At 48.4% G+C, this 27492-nt stretch overlaps 1 protein-coding gene and 1 long non-coding RNA gene across 4 annotated transcripts in view; one reads left to right on the forward strand and one right to left on the reverse strand.

Annotated features, from left to right (window-relative positions):
• Nucleotides 1-7055: 7055 nt before the first annotated feature.
• Nucleotides 7056-27492, reverse strand: part of NECTIN1 (nectin cell adhesion molecule 1) — a 90949-nt gene continuing 70512 nt past the window's right edge. The window contains exons 6-10 of one of the 3 annotated variants that reach the window (XM_062617618.1): nucleotides 22962-23109; nucleotides 21156-21243; nucleotides 20576-20686; nucleotides 13522-13566; nucleotides 7056-8457 (exon numbers count right to left, since the gene is read on the reverse strand). In XM_062617618.1, coding sequence (XP_062473602.1) covers nucleotides 8239-8457; nucleotides 13522-13566; nucleotides 20576-20686; nucleotides 21156-21243; nucleotides 22962-23109 — 611 coding nt within the window. In that variant the 3' untranslated portion in view covers nucleotides 7056-8238. Of the gene's footprint in view, nucleotides 8458-13521; nucleotides 13567-15361; nucleotides 15518-20575; nucleotides 20687-21155; nucleotides 21244-22961; nucleotides 23110-27492 lie in introns of those variants that run through there. The other 2 variants (XM_062617615.1, XM_062617617.1) reach the window with 2 other exon arrangements.
• Nucleotides 10470-22447, forward strand: LOC134163064 (uncharacterized). The gene is made up of 3 exons (XR_009964549.1): nucleotides 10470-10629; nucleotides 11159-11240; nucleotides 19834-22447. It is a non-coding gene; the product is annotated as an uncharacterized LOC134163064 (long non-coding RNA).

Raw genomic sequence — 27492 nt, forward strand, 5'->3', positions numbered from 1 at the left:
TGTTCCTGGCACAGGCAGGAACACACAGATCTAACACTCTTTTGAAGACACTTGCTACCCATCACATTAGAGGCAGAGGAGACTGCAAAAACCAGTGGAGCTCTGAGGTGCTGGGAGAGACCAAACCGGGCTTTGATTGTTGTGCCACAAAGCCTGCAAGCACAAGTGGAGCTGGAATTATCTAACATCTGCTGAAGAAATAGGTGTTGTTGCATGGGTTCCAGTGTCACCTTAGCTGGAGCAAAACAAGCACCAGAATTTGACCAGTCAGGCAGAATTCCAAGAAAAGCCAGTCCATCCCATAAAGCTGATGACCAAGGAACACTTTCCCTCTACCGGGGGCTGGAGGAGAAGCTGAGACTTCTCCGGGTTCATTAGAGAAATGGGATCATTATTTTCCTTCTTCAGCTCATAGAATCACCTCCGGAAAGGCTCTTTTGGCAGCCAGAAATGAACTTAACAAGGACACTGACCGATTGAAGAGCCTTTGTGGATTCTGTAAACAGTATTGATTTTCACATTCACTAAGAAATGAATTAGATGCCAATTGTATATGAACTGAGCCATTGTCTCTTGTACACAGTGTGTCTCCCTCCCTGTATGAATAGAAATAGGTCTGCAAAACACAGCGTACCCTCAAGCAAAGAAAGTGTTGAGGAGGGAGGGATTGAAAAGGTGAGGTCTCCAGTTTAGTCCTCTCCTATTTCAGTAAGTGCCTTAGGGAAAGCCATTTCTCAGCTGATCAGGTTGCTCTATAAAACCATAGGGAAACAGATTTAAAGTCCATGATCACTGTGGTGTTGATGTGCATGGTTATAGAGTACCCTTGCACCTCCTAGCTAACTGCATGTTTATTCTCTTGCTTGACAAATGGTAAAGTAGACATGTCATCGAGCACCACTAACATCTCTGGGCCAGTCACGATGACCTTTCCCTTTCGGAGCTTCCAAACTACTCTTCAGGACAGTTGTCCATCTCTAGGAGATGAAGGGATGCATACCACTGCTGTGTCCCATCATGTGCTGGCCATGTTTGACAAGGGCAGACCTAAGAGCCATGACAAATGGCCTGACCCCATGTCATAAAGCTCTGTCTCCTACTCCAGCATTCATTATCACCAGCACGAAGAAGATCTCAGACACTGAAGCCAGGGCTGGTTTAATTTTCTGCAGGCCTGTAATGATTCTGAACCCTCTGTCTAACATCACTCAGCGTGACTGCTTAATTACAGTAATTAAGGAGCATGGTAGGAACCTGCGCACTGTGAAGGAGGCACTGCACTCAGGAAATGGATTCTCTGTCAGTCGGGTCCATTAGGAGCTGAGCCTGCTTTGTCACTTCCATCTCTGGCAGCAGATGATGCTCAAGTCTGGGAGCTTGGGGGGCCTGTCTGAAACACACTGGACTGGATGCCGTGTCCGAGGCAGGGGACATGCAACTTCCCATCTTCCTTCCTTCCTTCCTTCCCATTCCCAGGACTGCTTTTGCACTCCAAGAACAAGCCCATTGAAAGGCCCCTCCTGGCTACTCTTCATCAGGCAAAAGAGTGTTTGTTAGTTAGGGAGGTTTCCCTGGGAGAGATGGTGACAGTGACCATCACCCCCAATAAGAGTGCAAATGCTCACCATAGCTTTACCACCGAGTCACAGGGAGTCTGTGCATAAGCCAGGATGGCCTTTCCAGTCCATGGCATGTTAAGGAAGTGATTAGAGCTTGCTCTCAAGGTAGGTGTGATGTCTTTCTAGAGAAGCATCTCACTCCTGACTATTGTCCAGCCACTTAAACAGGTTGCCTTAGGTCAGGCAGTGCAAATCCTCTCTATCCTGCACCATGGGTGGCTACCGCATGCTCACATTAACTCTGTGACTTGGAGCTGGGTCTCCCAAGCACTGGTACAAACGTTTTCCCACACCACTGAACACGTTCGTTGCAGTCCTGGCACGTAGCCTGCCTGCAAGGGCTCCTTTGGCTGCTCTCACCCTGCTCGTCACACCTGATCTTCCCTGAACTGTAACCGAACGCATTTCACACTAGGTCTGCAGCAGGGGTGTTGACCTTTCCATCCTCATGTGGTTCAGAAACACCTTCCTGCCCGGTGCAGTGCTCCTGTGCGAGCTCACACAGCTTTGTTCACACTTCAGCAGGGGATGCTGAATGTGGCCAAGGGACACGGATTAGAACCCGGCCCCAGCCAGGGCAGAAATAATCCTGGCCCCACACTACTGCACCGAGGCAGATCTCTGGCTCCGAGTTAATGAACCATAAATTCCAGCTTAATGAGTTTTGTACTGAGGAGAACAATTAATGTAATTAGTCCTGATATGAAAATGATGGTACTTGAGCCTGGATTACAAGGGGGAGGGGTGGATCTGGGGGTGGGAGGAAGCTTGGAGAAAGTTCATTTCATTCTACGGTGCTGTTCACCCAGAGGAGCAGGCTGGATGCATTCTTGGCAGGCTTTAAAACCTCACCTCCCATCCACCAGAAAGAGAAAGAAAATAGAGCATGACAGAATAGAGCAGAAAAAGAGATCAGGCATCCCTGTTTGCAGCAGAGATGTGGAATCTTTAATGCAGCTCCTTCCTGGGCTCTCCTCTAATTTGCAGCTCCCCCACTGCACTCCACACTGGTGGTGTATCGTCTGCCCTCCACAGCGCCTATTTATTGCTTCTATATGAAAAGCTCTTCAGAAAGGTGACCAGCTCCAAGTGTAAAACAGCAGCTCTTAACCTACACAAGTGTTTTAATGCGTTCTATATACGCAGTGCACTCTAAGAGGTAGTAATACCAACCTTTTAGTTTTATACACACAGATTCATATGCAGACTTCTATGTACACACAAAGTGAAGCTGCAGGAGGTACTGTGTTCTGAGTGAAGCATTGATCATAGTACATTCAGCACTGGAGAAAGAGACCTCAAATCTCATCTTAAGTGCTAACCCTGCTTGCATATCTGATATCAGTGGGGAAATAGAAAACAAGCATGAATGGATGTGCTTCACAGCATCTCTGTCTGAATGGGCATCTTTTGCACCTTGTCTGTGCAGTGTCTGTGATACTGGCCTGGGTGTTTGTGTGCCTTTTTGACTTAGATGAGCAAAGCCCTAGCTGGGCATTGGTGGGAGTCTCCATCCAAATGTGTTATGACTGCCACACATGAGATAAATCCATATTCCTTTCCCCTGTTTAGAAAGTAGATACAGCCCTGGGGGGAGATGCCAGGATCCAGAAATACAGGATAAACTCGTCTTTGTGCAGAGGGGCTAAATCGTTCCAAAAGATCTTTATCCAGATGCAGAGGCTCTATCCTTGTGCAGAGGAGTTTTTACCCTGGGGCTGCTGGGGCTGTGCAGTCATGGGGCTGTGGTGGAAATCCCCCCCTCCCCAGGAATGCTTTCCTCTTCTTGTCCCCTGCCCTCCTGCAAGACAGCTTGTTTTTAACCAGAGGACCCCCTTTAAAGACGGGGATTTATTCTGTTGCCTGTTTCTCATGCGAATCCAGCTATTGCTAATCCCAGATTAACCAGGGAGCACTTCCCACCAGATGATTGCCATGTGCTGCTGGGAAGGAAGCATCCAGGACACCAGCACTTGCTGCTCACTGCACTGTGATTCACGGGTGCTAGTGGAGCATGTAATGAAGCAGGGACAGAGATGGAGTAGTCTTGTTCTCCGTGTGCTATGGATGGGGTAGAGGAGGGCTCCTCATCCCTCTCTGAGAGCTCCCATGCAGCACACCAGGGTTCAACAGAGGCTCTTGATCACTCCCTTGCAGCAAAGGCAGCTGCAATGCACGTGTTGTCATAAAAGAGTGTTCAATGCCTACCTGCATATGGAACCATATGGAATGCATAGGGAGTGCTTGCCTGCAGAAGGAAATCAGGGCACTTACAAGAGAAGTGGGCTAAAGAGGAGGGGGCCCCAGGCATGCCTTTACCTGCACCTTCCCTAAATAGCTGCTGGCCCAGAGAACTGGTTGTGGCTGAAGCTATTCCACCCACTTGCACTACAGGGAGGAGGCTTCCCACAAGAGTAGGAAGTAAAATGAACTAAGTGAAAGGGGCATCTCTCCTAGAGCACTTGGGCAGCATAATTATGTTTGCATTGCTCCGAGGGCAGAGCTCTAGTAGTGATGAGCACCAGGCATCATTGCCTTGCAGGTCACCTGAACGCTGCTCCTCTGCTTACCTTGAAGTCCCATGTCCTTGCTAGTGCTTCAGACAGTGAAGGATGCAACATGAAAGGTGGCTTAATCTAGTCCTGAGGACAGCCTTTGCTGAACTCAGCCAGGGAGGAGGGTGTGTGCACATGTGTACGTTTTGGGGTTGCGAATGTGCGAGGGATGATGGATGTAGTGAACAGCTCAGGAGGAAGCCAGCACCGGGCGAGAGGAAGAGATCAAGCGCCTCACACAAGTTTCACAGCTACGAGAGAAGCTGTAACTCTTCAGTTCATCTTTATTTGAGTTCTGTGATCAGTCTTTTCCATCTGCAAGAGCTCGGGTGTCAGTGCCGCCAACACACGAAGCAGAAATGATGACATTTCACCCCAGTAACAGGCAGAACGGCTTCACGTCTCACACCAGTCAGACATGGGAATAGAACACCAATTTCTCCCATGTACTGCGAGCCCACTGGGTGCATGATCACACTGGACCAGTTTCCTGTTCGACTTGTTTGGCAGTCTACACCCAACAACGCTACTGGATGGCTCTGTTCCCGGAGAAGGGATCTTAACTTGCACCATGGCAGGAGGAGAACACCTCTCATTAGCATTGCTAATTAGGATTTCTGTGCCTGCAGGGTCACCACAGACATGGGTAGGTAGTGTTAAACCCATGGCAACAAGTGCAGCGAAGTCTGGGAACAGCCATTAGGCAGACACTGTAAGGAAATGGAGGGAGGAATAAGAGCCCTGACTCTGAACCATTTCTAAATGCAGCTTTATAAAACTGAAACAATGGACTTGAACCACACTGTATCCTTCAGCAGGGGCTTTCTGCAGGGGTTCCCCCTCCTTTTCCTAGGGTACAAAGGAATTTGGTGGTGTGTGGAGGCTCTTTTTTGCCATTTTTTTGGAGACCAATGCGGTCTTAAGGAGAAGAGAGACAAAGAGAACCAAGACATTCCTAAGCCTAATATAGGTGCTGACACAAGTCAAACTACTGCTTGAATTTATGCTTTTATGGGTTGAAATCCTTTTCCTTTGCTGGAAAGCACAGTAAACCCCTTTGTGGCTGCGATTCAAAGCTGCACAAGGCAACTGGTTTCTCTGTAACGCTGCAGTCCATATCTCTGCCTTCCCCTTCCTTATCAAAGCATCATGTCTCCAGCCACAGGCAGCACAGAAAACCACCTGCATCGTGTTCCCTGCCTCCTCTGGAAAATGGTCCCTTATGTATTTGAAGATCTGACTGTATTTCACTTCTCATTTATATTCTTAGATCAGTCTGAAAGTGCACCAGGTGAAGGCTCCCAGTCAAATCTACTTTAATTGCCTCTGTGCAGGCAGCATCCTGCTATCACAGGCAAGCCAGTAGGGAAGTGTCTCATGGACTTTTCCTTGCTTTTTCTCCATGGTCAGTGGCACTGGGTTGATTCTAGGATTTCAGAGACCCCTGGATTTTCCAGCACCTCATCACCTCTCCAAACGGAGTGACCCAAGACATGTTTGTCACACTCCATGTTTCCCCTGCCAAGGTGAGTGTGTTGGTTGTGGCTCCAGTTCAGTTCAGAGCACACCCAATTTCCAGCTCTGTGGTAAACAGAAAGTACCTTAAGGTACGGTGAGAGGAAAACAAGAGAGAGAAATACATTATCTGAATCAAGACACGTAGCACTCGAGTCCATTGCTGTAAGGAAATGACTGGCTGAATTCCCTAGAGACTGGCAGAGGAAATGTGAATCCAAATTACTCTGAAAAGGGTTTCATCAGTCAAGACCAAAAGGATGGTATTGGAAAAGTTGTGTTTAATGCTCGAAGGCTATGTCTGTACAGTGCCCTGATCCTCTGGGAATGAGAGTGCTCCATGCACTAGCACGTATGAAAGCCGCTCTGCCTGTCAGAGGTACTGGCCATTTCATCTTGGCCAAGAAACACATCAGTGCCCTTTCATCCACGCCTCACCCAGGTAGGCAGAGCCAGGTCACCCACCTGATACAACAGCCTCTCAACCCAGCGTAGAACCACGTCCCAGCAGGAAACTACCTGCCATTTCCCACCTCAGAGGCAACAACCTTGTCCCCGCGACCAGCTTCCATGCTGTCTCCACAAAGCACAAAGTGGCAACGTGCACCAGGGAAGCAGGGGAAGAGGGAGGGTTGGTTCTCCGAGGGTGTGCTCTATGCCATGCAGGGACCCATGCACGTGGCGTCATCCTCATGCAGTGCTGTATTGCCTAACTGAAGTATGAACATCTCTCTTATATACAGATCTATTTATTAGCCTGCAGGGAATCCCTGAGGTAGTGTGAACACAGATGTGCTTCTCCGTGGAGGAAGAGGGTCAAGCAGGGTGAGTCTTGAGGCTGCTTTAGATGATGGGAACACAGAAAGTGCATAGAACAACTATAGCTGTTTAGATTTAGAGATACAAAAATAACATGGTGCCTCAGTCCATGTGGCAGAGCAGGAGCTGGGCTGGAAGCATCCAATGCAGTAGTGATACCTCCTCTTATGGGGAAGGTTTCATCTTCTTGGTAGCTCCCTTCTTATTTGTGCAGGTAGCACTGACACTCTTATCGGTGTATGGGCAACAGGATAATGGTGTGGTTCCCAGCTCTCCCTCCCACATGCATTTTGCTCAAACATCTTCATGGTTTCCAGAGTGATATTAAGTGTGCAATGTCTGCAGACTGCCAAATACCCAACCTGAGACAAAGGGAAGTAAATGCCCATTCGCCAAGAAGGCATATCCCTTGTTCAGAACTGTCCCAGCCGTCATCTCTTCTATGCCATACCTGGGTGAAACAGATGAAAGTTATCCCTGAAGCCAAGCTCTCAGACAGGATGTTAATGCCTTTTTCTCCTCTTCTTTGCTTTTATACACATTTAAGTGTGCATCTATATTTATTTTTACTCTAATACAAGTGAACACAAATGTGATGTGGAGATGAGTTCCATTCTTTAAAACACTTTGTGGTCACAGGAATATACACGTTCGCGTTTACACACTCACACGCATTCCAGTATCAAAAGATTTGTAGTCCCAAGAACCAAGATGCTTTAGAAAAAAGTTAAAAGGCCAGATTCTGCTCTTGGCTTTGATCCTTCATTAAGAGCAAGAGGATTACCTGAAATTGTGATTTATTCTTTATATTCTGCCTGAGTTCGTTCTGAAATTCCAATCAACAGATGCAAGGAAGAGAGGGGGAAATGCTAGTGGGGGGTCACATTAGGCTTTGAAAAGGAAAATTAGAGAGAATGCTTTCCTTCCTATATTTTTTTCCCTTTGGGTTTTGGGTTATAAGATGGCTATTTAAAGGATGCTTTCTCCAAATGTGTTGGCTTCAAAATATATCCCCATGCCATCTGGATTTAAAAGAGCCAATCCAAGATATTGGGAGTGGGAGCAGGAGGGAAAAGGGAGAGAAACAAAACCCCTAAACCAAGACCTTGTCTCTATTCTTAGGTTGGTTTTGAGCATCTTTCATTATAAGCATCTTACTATTTGGTTCAGCAATCTTGGCTGTTTAGCTCTTCACAACAGGGATTTCCTGTCCCCATTGCCAAGGAGGAAAAAATTTCTGCAAAGGAGGGGGAAAAGCCCTGCTACAGCCTCAGATTTAGCACTGGCTGTGCTGTAAAACTTCACCCAAGCTGAAACAAGGGCTGTGAAGAATCCACACCCAGCTACTCTGGTGCAAACAGTGCAGAGACTGGCACAAGGGAACCTATGGGCATTGAATCAGGTTGGGCACATCCCATCCAACACAGGGCAGCTGTCACCCACACACACACATGCACGCACAGAGCTAGCTTGATGCAGGAGGGCCAGGGTGAGAAAAGGAAGATGCAAGTACTGAATGTGATGTGGGCGATGGCAGAGTGTTCCCTTGAGCATAAGCAAGCCAGGCAGATACTTAACCTAACCATGTCAGTTACAATCGCACCCCAATTTCAAATGCCATAAATGAAACAAGCGATGGCAAAGGAGGGATCTAAAAGGCCTTGGTTGTTGAGCAACTGGCCCAGGAGAAGTGAGAAACATCAGCTTCTTCATTTTGCAGTGTTGATGGTTTAAACATACTGTTCCTTAGGACAGATGTAAGGAGCCCGGGAGCCAGGAGGTGGGCAGCAGAAGGAGATGTCCGCATGATGAGGATAAAGATCTTGTGGAAGATCTGACATAGGGGTGTAAACGTGAGGGATCTTCTCCAGATATCGATCTTCATGTGAGTAGCAGCGGGTCAGGTAATCACTCGCATTCGATACCTCTGAGTGACACTTTCCAAAGTTCTGGAAGCAGAGACAAAAGTCAATGGGTGAGAACTCTGGCATCAGTGGTCACAATGCACACAACTCCTTCAGTTCCTCGCTGAGACACGTAGAACAAGAAGGATGGAAAGTTAAACAGTTCTGCTTCCTGCTTCAGAAAAACAGAAACCCAGGTGATAAATCCTCACATTCCAAACTCATCGTCTCCCTTCCTGAAATATCCATCCTGCTGATGAACATGGATAGATTTTGCACGGTTTGCCCCTTGTCTGTAAATGTACAAACACCTCTGGACAAAATAAGCACTTGGCCAAGCAAGGACAGTTTCTTTTCAAGCTTCCTAACTCTTTCACAGTTGAGCTTTGGAAAAGCAGTGCTTGTATGCATCATTAATCTGATTCAGGCTCATGTTCTTTTACTTAAAGGGCACATGCATCTGACCAGGGACTTCGGAGGCAAAATATGTGTGTAATGTTTACCTGGTAGACAGGAGTGCATGTGCTAAGCTTTACCCGTGTGAGCAATCCCACTAAAAGCCTTGGGGCCAGTTTTGTAAGTCAAATCAATGCAAAGCGCTCTCAAGACTAAGACTGCTCTGTGGTCCCACGATCTTCCCTCTGATGGAGTGCATTCTTATGGATGCATTCTTAAATGAAGCCAAATGAAATGAACCCCTCTCGGAGTCCGAAATGCTTTGGTTTCCATTGAGGTAATGGAAAGGCTGCTTGTTGAGGTGCAAGTATTGCAGAGACCCTTTTTGTCCATGCAAACAGCAGCACCAGGAGACAGAGACCCCCCTGCTCCACGCCTGTGTAAGCTCAGAGGAGCGCAGAGCCCAGGACTCCGGCTCCCCAGAGGGTGGCAGCAGATGGGAAGGATTCCTCCCTGCTCCCAGACCCTTCACTCCCGTTTGGAGCCCTACGGGATGACCCAAGCAGGAGGGACATCTAGCGAGGACAGCGCTTTTGGTCTTTAAAATCAACCCACATTCAGTTGCTAATCTGTTCTCTAAGAGAGAGCAAATGCATTAGCAATCGCCTTTTATGCCAGTGGTTTGGACGGCGGCTGGTTGAAGCAAGTAACTTGCCCTTGAGTCCTTCCTTGTTCCCTTTCAAAGTACCAGAAACAGTCAGTTTAGTGGAAAGGACAAGGATGTGACCCTCAGGAGAAAACGCCTGAAGGAACAGAACAATCTACTCTGCTCGTCTGCTGCCAGCTCCTGGATAAATATTTCACCAGGGTGCTTAAAAAATCTGATCAAAAATGAAGTGTCGACAATAATTTATTGATGGTCCAGGCTGCTCGAAGAGGCTACAAGCGAGTCGGAGGGCTGCACAGCTAGTGCAGCGTCAGGAACAGCCTCACTAAGAGCAATGAAGGCTGCTAAAGGATGGGAGGTTTGTCTAAGCACCAGGAAAACTGCAGCAATGCCAAGGCCAAACTGATGTTCATTCCCCTTTCCTTGGCAAAACTCTATATCCCATCGCTTCAGCTGTTAAAAAGTCAGTGATCCTGACCTGGCCACATAACGAAGGACAAAAGGCTCTTGGCCCCTTCTATTTAGAATTGCTGCATGGGTATCTGCAATTTAGGTGGGCCATTCCCACAGCTACCTCCTGAGGGTTTCATCCACTTCTGGCTTTTAAATGCCAAGTGAACACGTGGAGAGGTGCTGCGCAGCATTATAGCTGTTAAACTGGAGGAACCCAAGCCAGGGGACATGAGGAAGCTTCACTAACTCCACCTTAACCTCTACAACCTCTTCCTGCGGCTTTAAGGCACCCTTCCAAGTGGCAGCTAAACTTAAGAGAGGAAGTTCAGGCCTCTACAGAGTCAGATTTACTCTGTACACATACAACCCTGTGGCTAGAAAACTAGGTAGGCCATGGCAACACATACTTCAAGCCTGGAGACAGTTATCTTCATACAAATTCTATAGCATTAAGAGGGATTCATACCATAAGGGGAGCAGAGAACAAAGAACAGCTCTTTGTTATTCTTCTGATTGAGCCAGCTGCTAAAAAGGGATAAAGAGAGGTTAACAGGTTCGGGAGAGTGTTGGCTAGCAGAGAGTGGGTAAATGGTTTTTCTATGCTTAATCTACTCTTAAGGAGTCTCAAATGCAACAGAGCTGCTTTCCATGCCTGCAAGGGGGGAAAATTATTAGCCATGCTCTCCTGCATTATTATAGAGGTAAGTCATTAACTGATTGCTCAACTACCTGGGTAGAACTAACCTGAAAGGGAAGCTGTCTTAATGATTGAAACTTAGATGTAGCAGGCAAGAAGGGTCTTTTAGGAAGGCGAGCAATCTTTTATCAATTAAATGGTAGGGTGGTTTTATATGTTTTTTGAGCATGCAACAGAAAAGCATACAGCTTCATCCTAGTATGGACACTCAAAATGTCTAATACACAGAAAGGTCTAACAGGAAAGATGAGTTAACATAAGTTAACTTATAGAATCATAGAATAGTTAGGGTTGGAAAGGACCTTAAGATCACCTAGTTCCAAACCCCCTGCCATAGGCAGGGACACCTCACACTAAACCATATCACCCAAGGCCTCATCCAACCTGGTCTTGGATGCTGCCAGGGATGGAGCACTGGGTATTAGCATCTAACATTGAAAGAAGCAGAAGGGGTCATGAGACACTGTTTCATGGGCTGCCTATTGACAATATACTGTGTTAGTAAAGCATATTTCTTTCTGTTTATCTGTCAGTTAATGTGGGCATGAAACAAGCATCTATGAAGTAGGACTAGAGCAAATAAGCAACGTTTTGTCAGTACTTCACTTTGGCCAGGTGAGTGTAGGAGCAAGTTCTTTCTTCATTCTGCATGGATTGGAGTGCGGCCAGAACAGGGCAGCTGGAGAACACCAGCATCAGGGTCAAAGAAAGAGACTTCCCTGTCTCTTTTCACCTTCCTGCAGCATGTGAAGCCAGGAGCCACATTGCTCCATTTGCTCCCTGATCTCATTTCTAACTGGCAAAAGTGAAGAGAGCGACACCAGCCTGATGTTTTTTAACATATTTAGCAGCTGGTGCCCTTTGACTTCCCTCCCCATTCCCACTGTGACTTTTCCCAAACCTAATTTTTCTTCAACAAAAGTTTGAAATTAAATTAGGGATAATGAACTAATTAAATTGAACTGGCACATGATTCTGCCACCTTCCCCCACCTGACTTCTCCCACTTGTCTTTGTTTCCAGCATGATTCCATACCATTCTTCATTATCTGGGTTACACCCTCCCCTCTCAGTTTTATTTTCAAGAGCTTGATTAAAGGGGATGTCAGTAATCTATCCATTTCAGACAGCCTGGTAGATTAGCTTTAAACAGTCTTTATTTGATTGAATTAGCTTTCATTTCTGCCATGACTTACTCTCAACCCTTCTCCATCCCCTATATGCCTTTTCTTCTCTATCTCTTTGGTAAAACTAGGTGTGCTGCAGACAGCTTTCCCTGTGATCTGACCATATCCTGTACCTTTAATCATCCCAAAATAACGAGTTCTTGCTGCTCCAAAAGTGAAAAACTCCTTCTTGGGGTCTGGAGGATTCCTCTGCTATAGTTTCAGGAAAACCTGAAGACTCTGGTTACATGTGAGAGCTGGAAAGATACCGCTACAGGGAACTGGGTTTCTGTTATTGCTCAAAAGCTCAAGAGCCAATTAATAACCTCTCATGCAGTTTAAACTTGTCTTTAGTCTTGCAGCATGGCTCACAAACAGAAGTAGGCTGTTTTTCCTCTGCTTGGCCGAACAAGGCAAACACATTGCACATTGATGCACTGATCCGATGTATCAGCTTGTTCCCTGAGTGGGAAAAATCCCTGCAGTGCAAAACTATTCAGACTTTGGGCTGCCACTGTCCCGACCCTCTCCATGAGTCGGTTTTGAATTTTGGGATGGACAGAAAGAAGCAGTTCTGTTGAGTGACAGCAACTGAAGACAGTTGTCATAGTGTGGACCAGCCTGTGGAAAGGATGTAGGTGTTGGAAGATGGAAAATATAATGGGAACCGAAAATGGGCAGCAGTTAAGTGTGGTGCTGGGAGCCTCACATCCTCCTTGAATAATCATTGTCTGGAGTGAAGAATTAACATCAACCTATCGGGGATGAGCAGGAACAAGTAGCCCTGAGCTTGCTTTTAGGAGTGTCCTCCTTTTTGTGAGGACAAAACAGAGAGCAAGTGGGAAGAGAAAATGAAAAGGTGAGTGTGAGGAAGGCTGAAATTCCCACAATATAGGGCAAGGACCTACGATGAGCAATGCACCCGCAGACACATGCAGGTGTTACAGAGAAAACTTGCTCTTAAAGTTGCATTCCTTCTTACAGCATGCTTTGAACATTCTCTTGCTGTCTACAGTACGTACCTGTTGTGCATTCCTATAGGGTCTTAGACCAACAATAACCTTAAACGTATCCCTCCTTGCTGTTTCTCTCCTGAGTCCTTCTGTCTACCCTTTTGGAGTCAGAGCAGGGCTGTCATCCTCATGTACAAATGGGAAACTAGCAAGCAGCCACCTGAGTTCTTTGCTTTATTTCTCCTGCAAACTGAAAATGGGGCTCCTGACCCGGGTGTTGCTAGGAGGGAAGTGTATTAACTGGGAATTGAGTCAGGTCTGCTACATTAGGTGGTTAAGACATCATTGGAAAAGCATAAAACCATCTCCCTGCTCTACGGCGTGTCTGAGGAGGGAGGTTTTGTGGCTGTGAGATTACACCTTCAAAGCACCATATGACTGGCTTTATTTTTACTTCAGAGAAAGTGGGAGGATTTCCCACTTTGGATTTGGAGGATTACTGTCCTTTCGCTGACAATAAAATCCCCCACCCCAGGGAGGACAAGGCAGGACCTCCCAAGATGGATTAGGGAGCGCTTGTCTAGTGGTCCTCCAGCGCAGGCCAAGAAACTGCTGGGAATTGGAGGTGCATCTTGCTCTGGGCTGGCTTTTCCATCCTCTCCCTGTATGCAAGAGGCTGGTGGTGCTGCTGCCTGGGAGCTGTCAGCACCTGTCTCCAGTGACAAACAGATCCCACAACCAGATGGAGAAAGAAAAACCAAACCAATTCAGCACTTACTGTCCGCTCTCGCTCGTTACGTCTACGAAGACCTTGATCCTCATTCTGGGAGCAGGGGTGGGTGAGACACCGCAAGAGAGAGAGGTTACCGTCCTGGTCCGGGCCAGGCCTGCTGCAGACACTTACCTAGGAAGGCTTTTGCTACAGCAAGGGAACTACAGGGCTGCTTCCGACACAGGAACACCAGGGACCACAGGGATAAAGGCAGACTGAGCTAACCCACTGCACATCACCTACCCTGGTCTTTGTGCTCCACCTTCACCCACCTCTTAGCATGGATGTTCCTAGCCTGCAAGGAGGCACTAATCAATGTATGTCCAGTGGGACACTGTTTTTTTTCCTGCATAGAACTATTCCTCCTCAAGGATACAATTCCCTTGCCCTTTACCAAATCACCTTCCTCCATCCCCAAGCTACTCTGTGCCTCCTATGATCTGCTCTGGGTGACATGGGAGGGATTTGATGAGCTGCAAAGCACCTTATTTCTCCCTTTGCTTTCTTCCTTGTCTCCCTGTCTCTTCACTGAGTGCCCCTGTGTGGCTGTAGCCCCATTAAATCTACAGCCCCTTCCTCCAGTTTAAAAGGGAGTAAAATAAAAGAGAAGGAGCTGCAGTTGCCAAACTCTGGGAATACCCAGGAGCAAGGGAGAGTTATAGGCAAGGAGGGGGCTGCTAATGGAATTTCCTTGGCCAACAGCTGTTGGTATCACCCAGCAAATATCTCCCAGGGGGTGGGAGAGGAAAGAGACCTGCTGGCTTTAATAACCAAGAAGAGGGTATGATTATAGGGGAAGGCAATAAGAAGCGCTGAAGACATTGCAAACACTGTTCCCTTTCAAAGGGTCACTGGTAGCTAGGGATAGTCCAGAACAATCACTTGAAGGTTTAAATGCAAGCTGAGTCCTAATCAGCCCCTGCTGCAAGACCTGAGCTTGATGACACTTAAAGTGGTCAGAAAAGCATAAGAGAAGGGAACAGTGAGGTCTGGGATCCAATTTTGAGAAGAGCTCCAAAGAAAACAATCTTTCTCCCTCTTTCAGACATTGAAATGCGCTGTCTGCACCAACCCCGCACAATACAAGCTCTTTTATTTTAACATCCGTGGTTCCTCTCTGTCTGTCTCTTATTCACTGACTCTTTTAGATGCAGGAACCTTTATGTGTTCTCATATCCTCTCACATCCTCTCCCACCTTGTTCTTTCACACATGCACATATGCTCCATCTTATCTATAGTTGCTTCCATTCACACAAAGCTCCTTGCTTTGCTTTTCCTTTCAGTAAGGCCCCTTTCCTTTCTCTCCTCTTGTATTTGACTAGCTTGGAAGGCCCTCTTAACATCCCCACAAGGTTTTAGGCTTCTGCACATCCTGGTATTGCTGCTCCGCTTCACACTGTTGAGCCTCATAGAAATCCCTGAGACCAAATCCCACCCCAAGAGCTGTACCCTTCAAACCCACCTCATTGCTCCCTGTGTCTCCAGCCACAGACGGAGCAGACCCCTGCTCTGAAACAAAGCCATTAACCCTTTCCCCTTCCCACGTGCCTTGTCTCACCGTATAAAGCAAAGGAAAACACTGCAGAGCATGCACGGGAAGCAAGACAAGGCAAAGGCATTGCTGTCAGTGCCCCCAGAACAAGGGTACCAAAGGGACTGGCCATTGTGGGCAGCGTGCAGGAGGTGGAGGGTGGAGGGAGGAGGATGAGGATGGATTCGATGCATATGAGCCACTCCACAGAAGGGAAAGAGATGCAGGGGGGGAGGCACTGACTTCAAAGGGGAGCAGTGAGGAAGGCAGAGTGTGATCATGTACCTGGAGGCCAGAATCTGAGGGGAAAGGGCCTAGAGTGACATGCGCTAGCGTAAGTTGGGCTGGATAGTTGCATACTCGACTAGGTCTCCGCCAGCATGGATGGAGGTCCGAGGACTGGGTGACGAGGCCAGAGCGGAAGTGTCCAGCTCTGCATAGTGGACATCACAGTCCTTGTTGCCAGGGTTCTGGAGAGAAGAGAGCAGCAACGTGGTGGGGACACAAGAGGGAGGAGTCGGGGTTGAAGTGGGGAGGCACGGGAGTGAGAACACAGGAACCATGCAGAAGGTGGGGAGTGAGTGAAGGAGACAGGAGGGGGTGTGTGAAGGGTGGAGGGAGAAAGGAGAAAAGGGTGAGAGGGGGGAGGAAGAAAAAAAACCCAGTTAAAAAGAGGGAGGTGGGGAGGTGATGAACAGTCAGTCAGGTAAAATCCCAAATCAAAAGGTCCCAATGGCACTGCTCCCTCCACCACTGAGCTGAGTGACACAGCCCAGCTCGGTAGCATCTGCCCCAAGCAGCATCTCGCTGCTCTTGTCCTCCCGTGAGCCTTTCTAGGATCAACGTTTTCCTTAGCTGGGGTGGTTCAGTGAATCTAAACTTTATCTGATATCTGAGCTGTCAGTTTTGACCCAGGAATCTGGGGTTCGTTGCAGCACACTGGATGCAAATGCATCAGTATTGGGGACATGAGTGAAAATCATGAACTTTGGGTGTCAAGAAGGAGATTCCTAGAGGCAGTGGTCAAAGACATGAGTGGGTTTGCAGTGGATGCATTACCATAGGGAAATGACACTGCTGTGCAGCATGACATTGTCATTGTAATAATGTCTAATAGATGCTAAAAGCATCCTTCTTTGCCATGAAAATATTTATGGGTATCCCTTTACTAAGTGGGCTTATCAGCAAGAAGTGCATGAATGGAATATTATCCAGTTTGAGCAGGAATGATCAGACATCTTTCATACCTTACAAATAATAATGGTTGGAGAACCCTGAAAGGCAGAATGCCCTGGAAACTTCACTGCTTAATGGGGAAAATTAGTCACCAGGAGGAGCCCTGGTGTCAGTATTGAAGGTGGGAGGGGATACACTGGCTACTTGCCCTATGGAGTTTCTTTAATGCTCCCTTTCGGGCCTGGTTTCTTCTTCCAGCCTTAGCCAAGTGTCTGCTAAGCCTCTCTGAGAAGAGTTGTCTCTTCCAAATGAAATCACTTCCCAGTTTCTCCCTCCATTCTCCAAAATGGCTGCATCACTTGGCAATTATGCAAAAGGTGTTTAATTTGAAAAAGGTTCTCTTCTCTTTGTTTGGAAGCATCCTCAGCCACATACCAGCTGTGGCAGAGCCATTCTCGGAAGTTTATAGCCCTCTAATGAGCTGTTTCAGTGCCTGTTGCTGGAAGGGGTTACTCAGTCAGCGATTCTCTCTGCTGTGCTCTTCTGTGACAGGGTTTGGTTCCACAGGGATGAGGGGAAAGGGGAGCACTGCTGCAGTGGCATTTCCAGTATCCAGTTCCCCTGTGGTGCTCAGCGAGGCTGCATGCTGGAGGACCACAAGGCTTGAGGTCCTCCCTATGTCCCAGCATTGGGGAGGTGACCAGACAGCAGTGCCGAGCTGCTGGTGCGAAAGCTGTGTGTCCTATGGCCTTTCTGCTTCGTGTCTATGGATGTTTGAAAAAGCAAGTGATGCCAACTCCATTCTTAAACCTAAACCTATGCCCTGTAGAACTTTCCCCATGACCTTTGTATCTCAGTACCTCTTCTAGTCCCAGAGAAAGGCAGACTAAGTCTTTACCTCCTACATTTGTATCCTGTCTGCTTTGCCTCACTTCTCTCCTAAATAGTGCTTCTTTCCTACTGGGGGTGTTTTCCCCATGGATATCCCCTGCTTTCTGCCACTCTTAGGCTTGCTCCTGCTCTGTGCTGCTTGTTTGGAGCAGAAATGATTACAATATCAATAATGTGACTTGTATACAAGGCCTAGCACTGCCACATGCAAGTGCTCTGTGTAAATCATCAGCATCGGCACCCTGGTAATTGCCCTGTAAACTGAAAGGAATTATTTTGCTGTCTATAGCAATGGAACTTTCCTTTCTACCTGTGCAAATGGGTATCGCTGACATGGACACCAATCATACTTCTGCTCCTACATGCAAGCGTGCTTCCACCTCTCTCGCTCATGCTCCCTCTCACACGCATACCCACAGGATCTAAGTGACACACAGGCACACAGCACACTTGTACACACGCACGTGTTACTCTGTGCACTGACACACATGGGTACCAGCACTCTGGCATGCACGGCCTTTGTAGCTGTTACCTGAAACACGCACTTGCCTTTCCATCCCATTCACTCTGCTTAGATATCCTCGCATACATCACAGCTTTCACCCTACAAGAGCTCAGAGACAAATGCTGCAAGCAACCCCATTGCCCTTGTGCTATTCTACACTATGTTTGTGTATTTCTGTGCTGTTAGCCTCATGCTGTTTCCTACAGTTTGCAACACACATATTCACTTACAGCCTCTGACACGGGGCCCATCCCTGCTCCCTTGTGCAGGTATCTTGTCCCTGCAGACTTGCCCCAGCCTGTCCCCTTCACCTGCTCCCCTGCCAGCGTGCATCTGCACACATCCACACGTACCTGCACACCCTCTTTGTGCATTCCTCCTCCACTTGCCTTCGTATCTCCTGGCACCTCTCCCATTTCCCCTGCCCTCGCTCTTTGCCACCTCTAATCACTTTCTGACTCCCATTCTAGTGCTGTGAAATAGTCAACCCCAGGCAGTGGCTTTCATGCCGCCTTGTGATGAATCTGGTTTATCCCAAATTACAAGGTTTTGCACAATTCATTGAAAGCTGAATGCACCCGCCCCATTTTCCTGCAGAATCCATTCCCTTCAACTCTCATCTTCTTCACTACCCTCCCAAGCCAAATCTCCTGACGAAGTACATGCAGAACAAGAATAGCCTGCCTTTCTTTTGTGCCTTCCCCTCTAAAGGATCCCAGAACCGCATATATAGCAGAGCAGCTGCCTACATCTGCATCTGAAAACAGTGGGAGAGGGGCTGTATCAAAGTGAGGTTGGCAGAGAACCAGTGAAGCTGAAGGAAATGTGCTTCCCTCCTCATCCTCCAGCTGACCCAGCTCTCAGGCAAAAAGGAATGTGCAGGTCTAGCGTGCATTGATCAGTCCCTTAGCATGCTGGTGGAGTGTGACTACTGGGATTGAACCAGGCGTGCTGGTATTGGTTTTGGTAACCATCACTATCCCTGGAGGTTTCCATGCAAGTGCTATCCCAGCCAGACACTCCTCAGCATCCCCTCTGCAGGGAAGAGAATGTGTGTGACATGAACAAGAAGCCTTTGCCATGCTTTAGGGGTGATGCCTGTGAGTGGTCCTGCAGAGGGGTGGGCAAGCGCTGGCTCCTTGCGCATGGGCAACGTGATGCACACCTGGTGCTGGCTGTGGCAGCGCGTACTGCCTGTGTTATCTGGGCAGAATCCAGCAAAACCAGCACTCTTTGGCAGCAAACCCACACCCTCCTTCCCCTTGCCAGTCACGAACCTGAATAGCCTGCTGTCTGCCCAAAGGATGCAGTGATTTAGCAAGAAATGGGAGCGAGCCTCATCTTGTTCCTGCGGCAAGAAGCCAAAGCGTGGTGTGTGGACGCGATGGGGGAGCCTGATGCCACTCGGAGGGACTGCCAGCCAAGCTGACCAGGGGACAGGTCCAATGCACAGCTGTGCTAGTCTTGTGCCAAGAGCGGGCAGAGCGGTGGTTGAGTCACCCAGACACCACATCCCTACTGCACAGGGAGCTCCTTCATGGGCCAAATGAAACGAGGGCTCCACAGTCCATCACCTCTTGGCTAAAGCCACGGGTAAGGAGCAGCGAGTGCCAAGCATGGGGCAGAGAAATGCATCTTCTCAGACCAGAATTGAGAGCAGCAAACTCGGTTCCCATGGTTACGGAGCAGCTACCCATCAGGCCCCATCTCACATCACTAACTCTGCCACTTAATTAACTGACTGCTCGTTATTTCCTGAAATGAGCTCCTCCATCCTCCTGCTTGCCTGAATTTTGGCTCTCAGATGCTCCCCACAAAGCCGTCCATCTCAGTCTAGCATCCTGTACCTCATTTAAAGCTCAGCTACCACTCAGCAAGGATTAGAAAGAGCTAGAGACAAGCCCCGGGACTGAGGGAGGACTCCAAAGGGAAGCTTTTCTTTAGGGACATCAGTCAGGTTCAGCTAGAGTGAAGTAAATAGGATCACATCAACACAGCTCAGTATAGAGCTGTGCCTTTTTATTTCCAGTACCCTCAGGATCTGCCTTGCTGCAGACCTCTTCTAGCTAAAGGTCACTGGGCCCTGTCCTTCTATTACCTGCACAGGAATATGCATTAAAGGGTCACACCAGGATGAACTGGAGGGAGGGTTTATAATTAGGTTCATAAAATATTACTCCGCTATGGGCTGATATTTATACTTGATATTCTCAGGCAAATGGATTCACGTTGCTGAGACCGAGAAGCACCACTCTTGGTGTGGAGCACTGTGAATAAGCCCTCCTGGAGGAAGAATTTGAGAGAGACCTGCAGCATCAACATGGGGACCCCATGTCTCCCATGAAGGATGAGGGGAGCAGCCCCATGCCATGGGATGAGGGAGGGAAAGGATATTGTCCAAGGTCTTGGAGGAGGAAGGTTTTCTGTTTTCTCCTTGGGGAGGATTCTCACTCTGCCTGTCTTCTGCTTCCCTTGACTTTGCCCTTTGAATCTACTATTTCCTCCTTCAGCATCAGTCATTGAAAACCAGCATTTCCTGCATGGCTGCTAGTATCCCTCTGCTGCTGCTGCCTCACATTAGCATCTCCCTATCTGGGGCTGAGCAAATCCACACAAAGGGGGTTTAAAGAGCTGGTTGTCAGTTGAGAGTCAAACACGGGCATGCTCAGTCCCGTGGATAATTACAGGGTATTTTATAGAGGATTGACCCATAAGGCGCAGCTCTAGGACCTATAGAAACCAACAGCAAAGGGGGCAAGTGCTGAATTAGCATCAGTGGTATTTGAGAGGTGGGCTCAGATCGGAGTGTGGAGGTTGCCTTGCTCCAGGAGAGGATACTCCTATATTGGGAAGGCTGTTTGTTCACACCCGTGGGTGGTGGGGCTCTTTTGCTGTTTGGGGTGAAAGGCAGTGAGGATGGGGCCAGGCAGCACTATTAGCTCCCTGATCTCCTTACCAGTTTGTCAGTGTAGGGAGAGGGCTCGGTGGCTGCCATGTCGTAGTATGGAGCCTGCAGAGGGAGTTTCTGGATTTCCTCCTCGTGTTTCATGTTGTCTAAGTGAACAACCTATAACAGACGAGAGAGAAGAGGGATGAGAAGAGCAAGCACTGTTCTTCTGTCATAGCTCAGGGCCACATCTGCACCACCACCAGGTTTCACCATGGAAGGCAGTGCATCTTACCTTCTCCCTTCCTCCAACCATATGATTTGCCTCCCATTCTCTTTCTTTCATTCCCATACCCCTCACTGCCACCCATGACATTCAGAATGGTGGACATGCTCGGAAGTGCTCTCATCTGAACACCACCGCATTTAAAACTCAATCCCCACTAAAGTAAGCAGGATCCCAATTATAGCTTTCAAATAGTGCCAAACATTGGGAGTTCCGGGCAGACAAGTCCTCACTTTCTGACCCTCAAACTTAGGCCATGGGCGATTTTCCTCTTGCAAACCCAGTGTTCCCACTGCGGACACTGCTTGAAGTCGGTTTTCCTTGCCAGAGGAAGGAGCTTGCAGCTGGGTTAGGGAGCCATACCTGGATGTCTTCTGCAGTCAGGTGGCTTTTCATCTCCTGTTTCCTCTTTGGTGGAGGGGCAGGTTTGTGGGATGGAGGCAAGTCGATTCTGCAGGTAAAGAAGTGGTTAGAGAGGAAAGGGGTCTGCTTGCTTTGGTGTACGTGACAAGCCGCATCCTGCATGCGCCAAAGAGTGGGTTGTGTTTGGCACCAAACTGCCAATATAACCATATACATTATTCTCTGTAACCCCTCTGTGCCCTCCTTCTCACCCCAATTAGAAGTGTTAATAGAAATCAGCATTCTGTTCCTAACTCCAAGCAAATCCCCATGTCGGATTGCAGATCCTGAGCTGCAGCTGGGCTACCTGTCTCCCAGCACTGCTTTGGGATGGCTCCAAACCATCCCATGGGAGGAGGCTCATTCAATGTATAGCTGTAGGGTACCAGGAAGTGTCTGGCAGTGTCTGCAAATCAACAGGGTAATGTCATCCCCCAGTTCCGGAGCTTGCCTGCACTGGCAACCCCTGCCACAGGCTTCCCAGTAGGGCTTTGAGTCTTCCTTGTAGACGTGCTATGCCACGCAGGCGTATTCATCCCTGACCCCAGCCAGGGGATCAACTTTTGCCCCAGAGCATAAGGATTGGCAGCCTATTATAATCCCAGCCTAGAGACTGCCTCTGCGCATTCTGATCACATGCATGGATGTGCCTAATCCCTTTACAAAACTTATTAAACCTGATCCACTAATTGGCTGCCTCCCCCTCCCTTCTCTCTGTACAATCTTCACCACATCTTCTGACAGAGATGGGTGACTTTCCTTGGCAACCCAATGGATTCTAGCTTGGGATCGGAGCGTAGGGGTGAGTGGGAAGGTAAAATGGGTCCCCAAGGCTCTGCAAAGCATTGGCGTGATGGCTTTAAAGGAAAGAAATGCTGTTACCTTTTGGAGGCTTTGGAGCAGACGGCAATAGGGGCAGCACCTCTGCAGACTAGGGCACCATTGTGTTTCTATTCTCAGCTAAAGTGGCTCTTCACTGTGCCTGTGTGGAGGGCCATTGTGGGAAGTGGATTGTCTGAATGCATCTCTAGCGTAGCACTGATGCTGTTGATGCAATTTCACCTTGTGGTGCTGTAGTTTTGTTTGTGTGCCTTTCTGTTCCTCCTCCTGCTTTCCCTGTTCTCTCCCCCCCCCCCATCTCCACTTATCCTCCAATGCCCTCTCTCAAACGGGACTAAATGGAGCACAAAATGTGGCCAAGATGTATCAACAATGAGGACGGGTGTTGTGGAAGATAAAAGCAACTTCTGGCCTTTGGGCTTTCCGTGCCTCCCCTATGAAGTGGGGAGGAAGGGAGTGGGTGCTCTTGTGAAAAGGCAGTTACAAGATAGAGCTTTTCAGGAAGAGGCCAGGATAAACAGTTCTGAAGAGGGCTCTGTTCCTGCTGCATAGCCTGAAGTCCACACCACCGAATTCCCTGCCTGGGATCCGTGCTGCACAGCCTAGGGCAGAGCAAAGCAAGTACCTGTCAAAGAGGAGCCCCCGGGGCATCCCCTTGCCCTGCCCTTGTATTGCCAGAGTTCAGGTCTTCAGGCTGGCACCTCATGAACAAAGCTGGAACGTGGAGCGCCTGTGACTGGATTCCTTGGGATATCCAAGGTGCTCAGGCTCTATCAGAGACCCCTCTCTGGGTCAAAGGAGTGAGCCAGGGGGTGGCAGACAGGAAAGCCAGTTTGCTGACCAGCTTTTCTCTGTGCAGGTAGTGAAGGACCCGTGGTGCTCTCTGTAGCCCCATCCATCCTCTACTTCAAGCGCGGGGCTACTTACAGGTCGTTGTCTGTTTCAGTGCGGTCCTTTTGTTGCCTCCTGTAGACAATAATTACGGTGACAGCCACGCCAATGATGAGGACTGCTGCGATGACACCTCCCACGATCCCAATAATGCCTCCTGGGGCACCCTGAGGTAGTGGCTTATCTGCAACACACAGGGAAGCACAGGAAAGAGGGTCAGGGTACCAGACAACACAAGGGTAAGGCGCTAAGAGCAAAGGTCATGCTGAAACGTAGTTTTCAGAGCTCAAAAGGCACAGAACTCTGTAGCTGCAATTGCAGCCCATGTGTTTCCAAGTGCTAACCGCTTCCTTATTCCATTCTGCAATCCCCCCTTGAATTAGGTGGTTATTCCTGGGCCTGCTGTTCTGCTTTTGTTCTGTCCTCAAAGAAAGAAGGGCTTAGGGACTAAAGGTGCTTCCAAGATGACCCCCCATATGGTGCAGTGGGACTCATATGGATGTGCTGCTTGAGACAATAGTATCAATAACTATCTTGAAAGCCTTCTGCAGGACCTTATCACAGTGTCTTCAGTGAAGTCCTGGCACTGCTGAAATGAAGGAGAGCTTTGCTATTAAAGTAGACCTTAGAAGACCTGAGGACCGAAGCTCAGTTTGTCAATGTGGAGTAGAGCTATGTACACCCCTAAACCATACCAGAAAGAAGTCCTGCATGGAGGATTGAGGGGCGAGGGGATGATGTATCACATCTTGCATTTCATTTCCTCTTTGCCTCATGGCCAGAGAGCTCGGTGACTTGGGCCAGCTCCTCAGTGGCTAACATGGACCTCATTCAAAGGAAATCTATCCCATGGGCCTGACAGGAAAGCGCTTTGAAACATACGATAAAAGGATTTAATTTGCTCTACCTTCCAACCTAATTAAACTTGAAAACTAGCTAATTGGTACTTTGTACTTACAGCTCCGGCAGTGATGAAAGAAGGAGATAATTGGAATGGAGGAAGAAGGAGGAGGAGGAGAAGGAAAAGGAATTCAGGGGAGGGGAGCGAGACAGAGATGAGGGAGCAAGGTGTTTCATAGAACTTGTCTGTCACGTCTAATTCTCGTACTTAATGCCCTGGCTGCTGTTAGAGGCTGAATACTGGACTATACTGACCTCGTTCCGCAGCAGTTGGCTTTGGGTATCATAGTGGTAGCCTGTATGTCCACTAAACCTAAGGTCTCAAAATTAGGCACATCTTACACGTGTGCATGGTTATAAAACATCCGCACACGTTCCCAAATCACACAGGACAACTTACACAGGCCATTTCAGGGTGAAAATCTGCCATGCACTCCCACCTCATATCCATGGATTCATCACTTGCTTAGCTTGAAGGCTGGGCTCCCTGAAATCACTTACACCAGGTGCAATTGCAGAGCCGTGCTGCTAAAAGCCTGTTCCCACATCTCACCTCTTCACCTTTCAGATTCACTCCTGTCATCCAGAAGTGAACTGAGATGCTTAAACCTTTCCCAGGGAAAAACCCTTCTCTGGTCAATACTGACAAATTGCACAGCAGAGAACTGGCATGTTTACTGCATCGGTACAAAACACTTGAACTCCCAGCACCATGCTGAGAGCATTTTCCCTGGGAAGTGTCTTGACACAGATCCCTCACACCCCTTTCCATGCAAACCTGGTTTTCTCTTGCCTCCATCAGTCAGCATCCCACACCTTCCCTGTTCATTAATTAAGAGCTTAGAGCTGTGTGTCTTCAAGTGATGCTGTAGTCATCAGCATGTGAGGCTCCGCTCCCCACCGTCCTCAGCAGTGGCAGTCACTTTGCTTCCTCTTCCTTTCTCCATAGGCCACGTTATCTTGTAAATCATATTTCTGCCTTGAGACAGCTCACTTACAGCCATGCTCAGGCTGACGTGTTGCAATCCAAACCCCAGGGACAGCGACGGTAAAGAATCTTCCAGTCACTTTGGCTGGGGCATTTCCATGATGAATTGGCCTCTAATGGCTCTCTGGATGGCAGGTAGTGAGCAGAGAACATCAGCCTCCTGCTACAGCTGTAAATCAGCAGTGTGTATATGTGTGTGGGGGAAAGGGATGGAAGGAAGAAGAGGGAAAGGGAAGTAAATAAAGCCAAAATGAACCTCCAGGAACTTGAACAGGGCTGTGCACTAGTGGAAAAGGGCTAGGAAAATCTAAAGAGGGGAAAATGCAGCCATCAGTTTGCAGAAGAGAAATAGAGGGCACTGGGTAAAGAAAGTAAGGGGATGAGGAGACGGAAAGGACAAAGGAGCACTGTGAATGCTTTGGGGTGTCTAACACCTTGTCCTTCTTGCCAAGCCAAGGTATGAACGTTCTGGTGTAGGTACCCATTACAGCTGCCTCAGATGGGGCTCTGTTGCTTCCACAGAATGGCAAATACCAAACAATGACACAGTCCTACAGCAACAAGCCCTGCCCTACACATGCAGGTCTCCTTCCTGAGGACAGGCTGAGCCCGCCTGCAGAAGTGGTGGCGGCATCTTCACAGGAATCCAGCTAGGAAGCTGTGAAAGGCAATGGGATCATTGCTGTCAATAGGAGGAAACACCAAGAGATGAGGGAGATAAATGAGAGATCATGAAAGTGCAGAAGAGGGGAAAAGAAATGGAAAAGGTAGAGAGAGACCTTCCTTTCTGCTGCCTCTCCCCTCTCTCCCCCCTTTTTGCTTTGGGTTTTTTTCCTGTTTTAAACCTTCTTCCATCAGCATCCCTGCCTATTTCCTCAACCTCCCCTTCCTGGGGAAGAGCTATGGCTAGCATATCACCTGCAACCCAGCCTATGCCCTTCCTTCCTCTGTGGGCACTGCCTCCTTAACAGGTAAAGCCAGAGGCACCAACAGGGCTTGTCTGGAGGGCAAGGGGGCTGCAAGAAAGGATGCTGTAAGTGAAGCAGGAGGACGCCTCAGGAGAAGCTAAGAACGGGGAGATGAGGGTTCAGTTACACTGACAGGGCTTTCGTGCAGCCCTGGGAAGGTGTTTGCAAGGCTTGCGAATCAGGATCAGAATAAATTGGCAGGGCAGCTCAGGGGCCTCCAGACTGGAGTGGGAAAAGGCTTTGGCAATTAAGAATGCAAAACCCCTTGCTCTGTGTCACGCTTGGATAATTTAAACTCTCCAAAAAGTTAGTGAGAAGCAGTTGGCAGTGAGCTTGGTACCAGAGAACCCAAAGGGGTTGAATGAAGAGCTCAGCCTTATCTGGATGCCTAAGGGCTGCTGGGAACTTCTCACTCCTGCTGGAAACTGAATTAATTCACAGTGTTACAATTAAGGAGAAAAGAAGGACACTCCCCCCCCCAGCCTCTTTCAGAGCGGTTTCCTTCGTTACTTTGTTCTCCCATGGCTATTCTGGAGATAGAAGACACAAGAAAGGAAGAAAAGCGGTTGTCTATCCGTAAAGCATCCTGCCCACTCACCCAATGGGGTGTTTGTGCGTGTGTCCGGGTTTCCAAAAGCAACTGGTAACAGATGAAGACCTTCCTACCAGCTAGGTCAATTAAAACACGGTGTGAGGTGCTGATACTGCAATTCCTCACTCCCCGTGCTCAGTTAAATCACACCCAGAAGTTCAATGCTGTCTGTTGTTCCCATTTCCCAAACAAGTGAAGAATGTCCACTAGACAAGAATGTCCATCCTGGAGAGATGCACTGGCCACAACCACAGCGCTTAACTGAGGCATAGCTTCATAGCTGTGGAAAAAGCCTTGTCCAAACAGCCACAGGGCTCTGTCTGTATGGACAGAGCCGTGGCTCACATTTACTGCACGCAGCCATGGTAGTGTTTCAAAGCACAGAGACAAAGGGACAGAGCTGTCCACACGTGCTATGCCCATGGGGTGAAATAGTGCAGCTGCAGAGCGCAGTAGTAAATAATAATAGAGGAACAATGAAAGCTCTGGAGAACCAGCTTGCAGGAGAGCAAGAGAGATGTTCCCAAAGGGAACGTGAAGTGAGGCAAAGATGGATAAACTGGAAAGCTTCCAGAGGAGGGTATTCCAGAGCGGAGGGAACGACTCAGTTGCTCTTGGTGGAGGGTGATGTGAAGGACTTTCTAAAAGGGAAAGGAAAGAAGAGACAGAGGAGGGTCTGTCACTCTTTTGAAAGTAAGGTGTCTTTCCTTACAGCTACTTGTCTGGCTGGGACATTTGCATCATGAAGCAGCCTGGCTGTTGCTGGGATCAAAGCATGTGAGCGGGATACATTACACCCCCACCAAGGGCCTGTGCCTGTATGGGATTGACTTTATGTAAAGCTGGGATTGGCCAGACAGTTCTGTGATTGCTGCAGTTTGGGTTTCACACCTTTAATGTCTTCTTTCTATCCTGTCTGCCGTGTAGTCAGCTGCCCCAGGGAGAGCCTAAGCCCCATCTAATTGCTGATGCATTAACCTGCATCTCCCAGGTAAATCTGGAAGCCGAGTCAGTCCCTGGGCCCAGCTCACTGCAGCTCTTTGAGCTCTGTGGTTTATTTGAGCACCACTTTGCTCAAATGGAGCTGCACACTCTTCTGTCTTTGCCTCCTCCTAACTT

The sequence above is a fragment of the Pezoporus occidentalis genome, unplaced genomic scaffold (genome assembly GCF_034315485.1).
Source record: "Pezoporus occidentalis ecotype Australia unplaced genomic scaffold, CSIRO_AGI_Poc_V1 ctg199, whole genome shotgun sequence".
Classification (NCBI taxonomy): domain Eukaryota; kingdom Metazoa; phylum Chordata; class Aves; order Psittaciformes; family Psittacidae; genus Pezoporus; species Pezoporus occidentalis.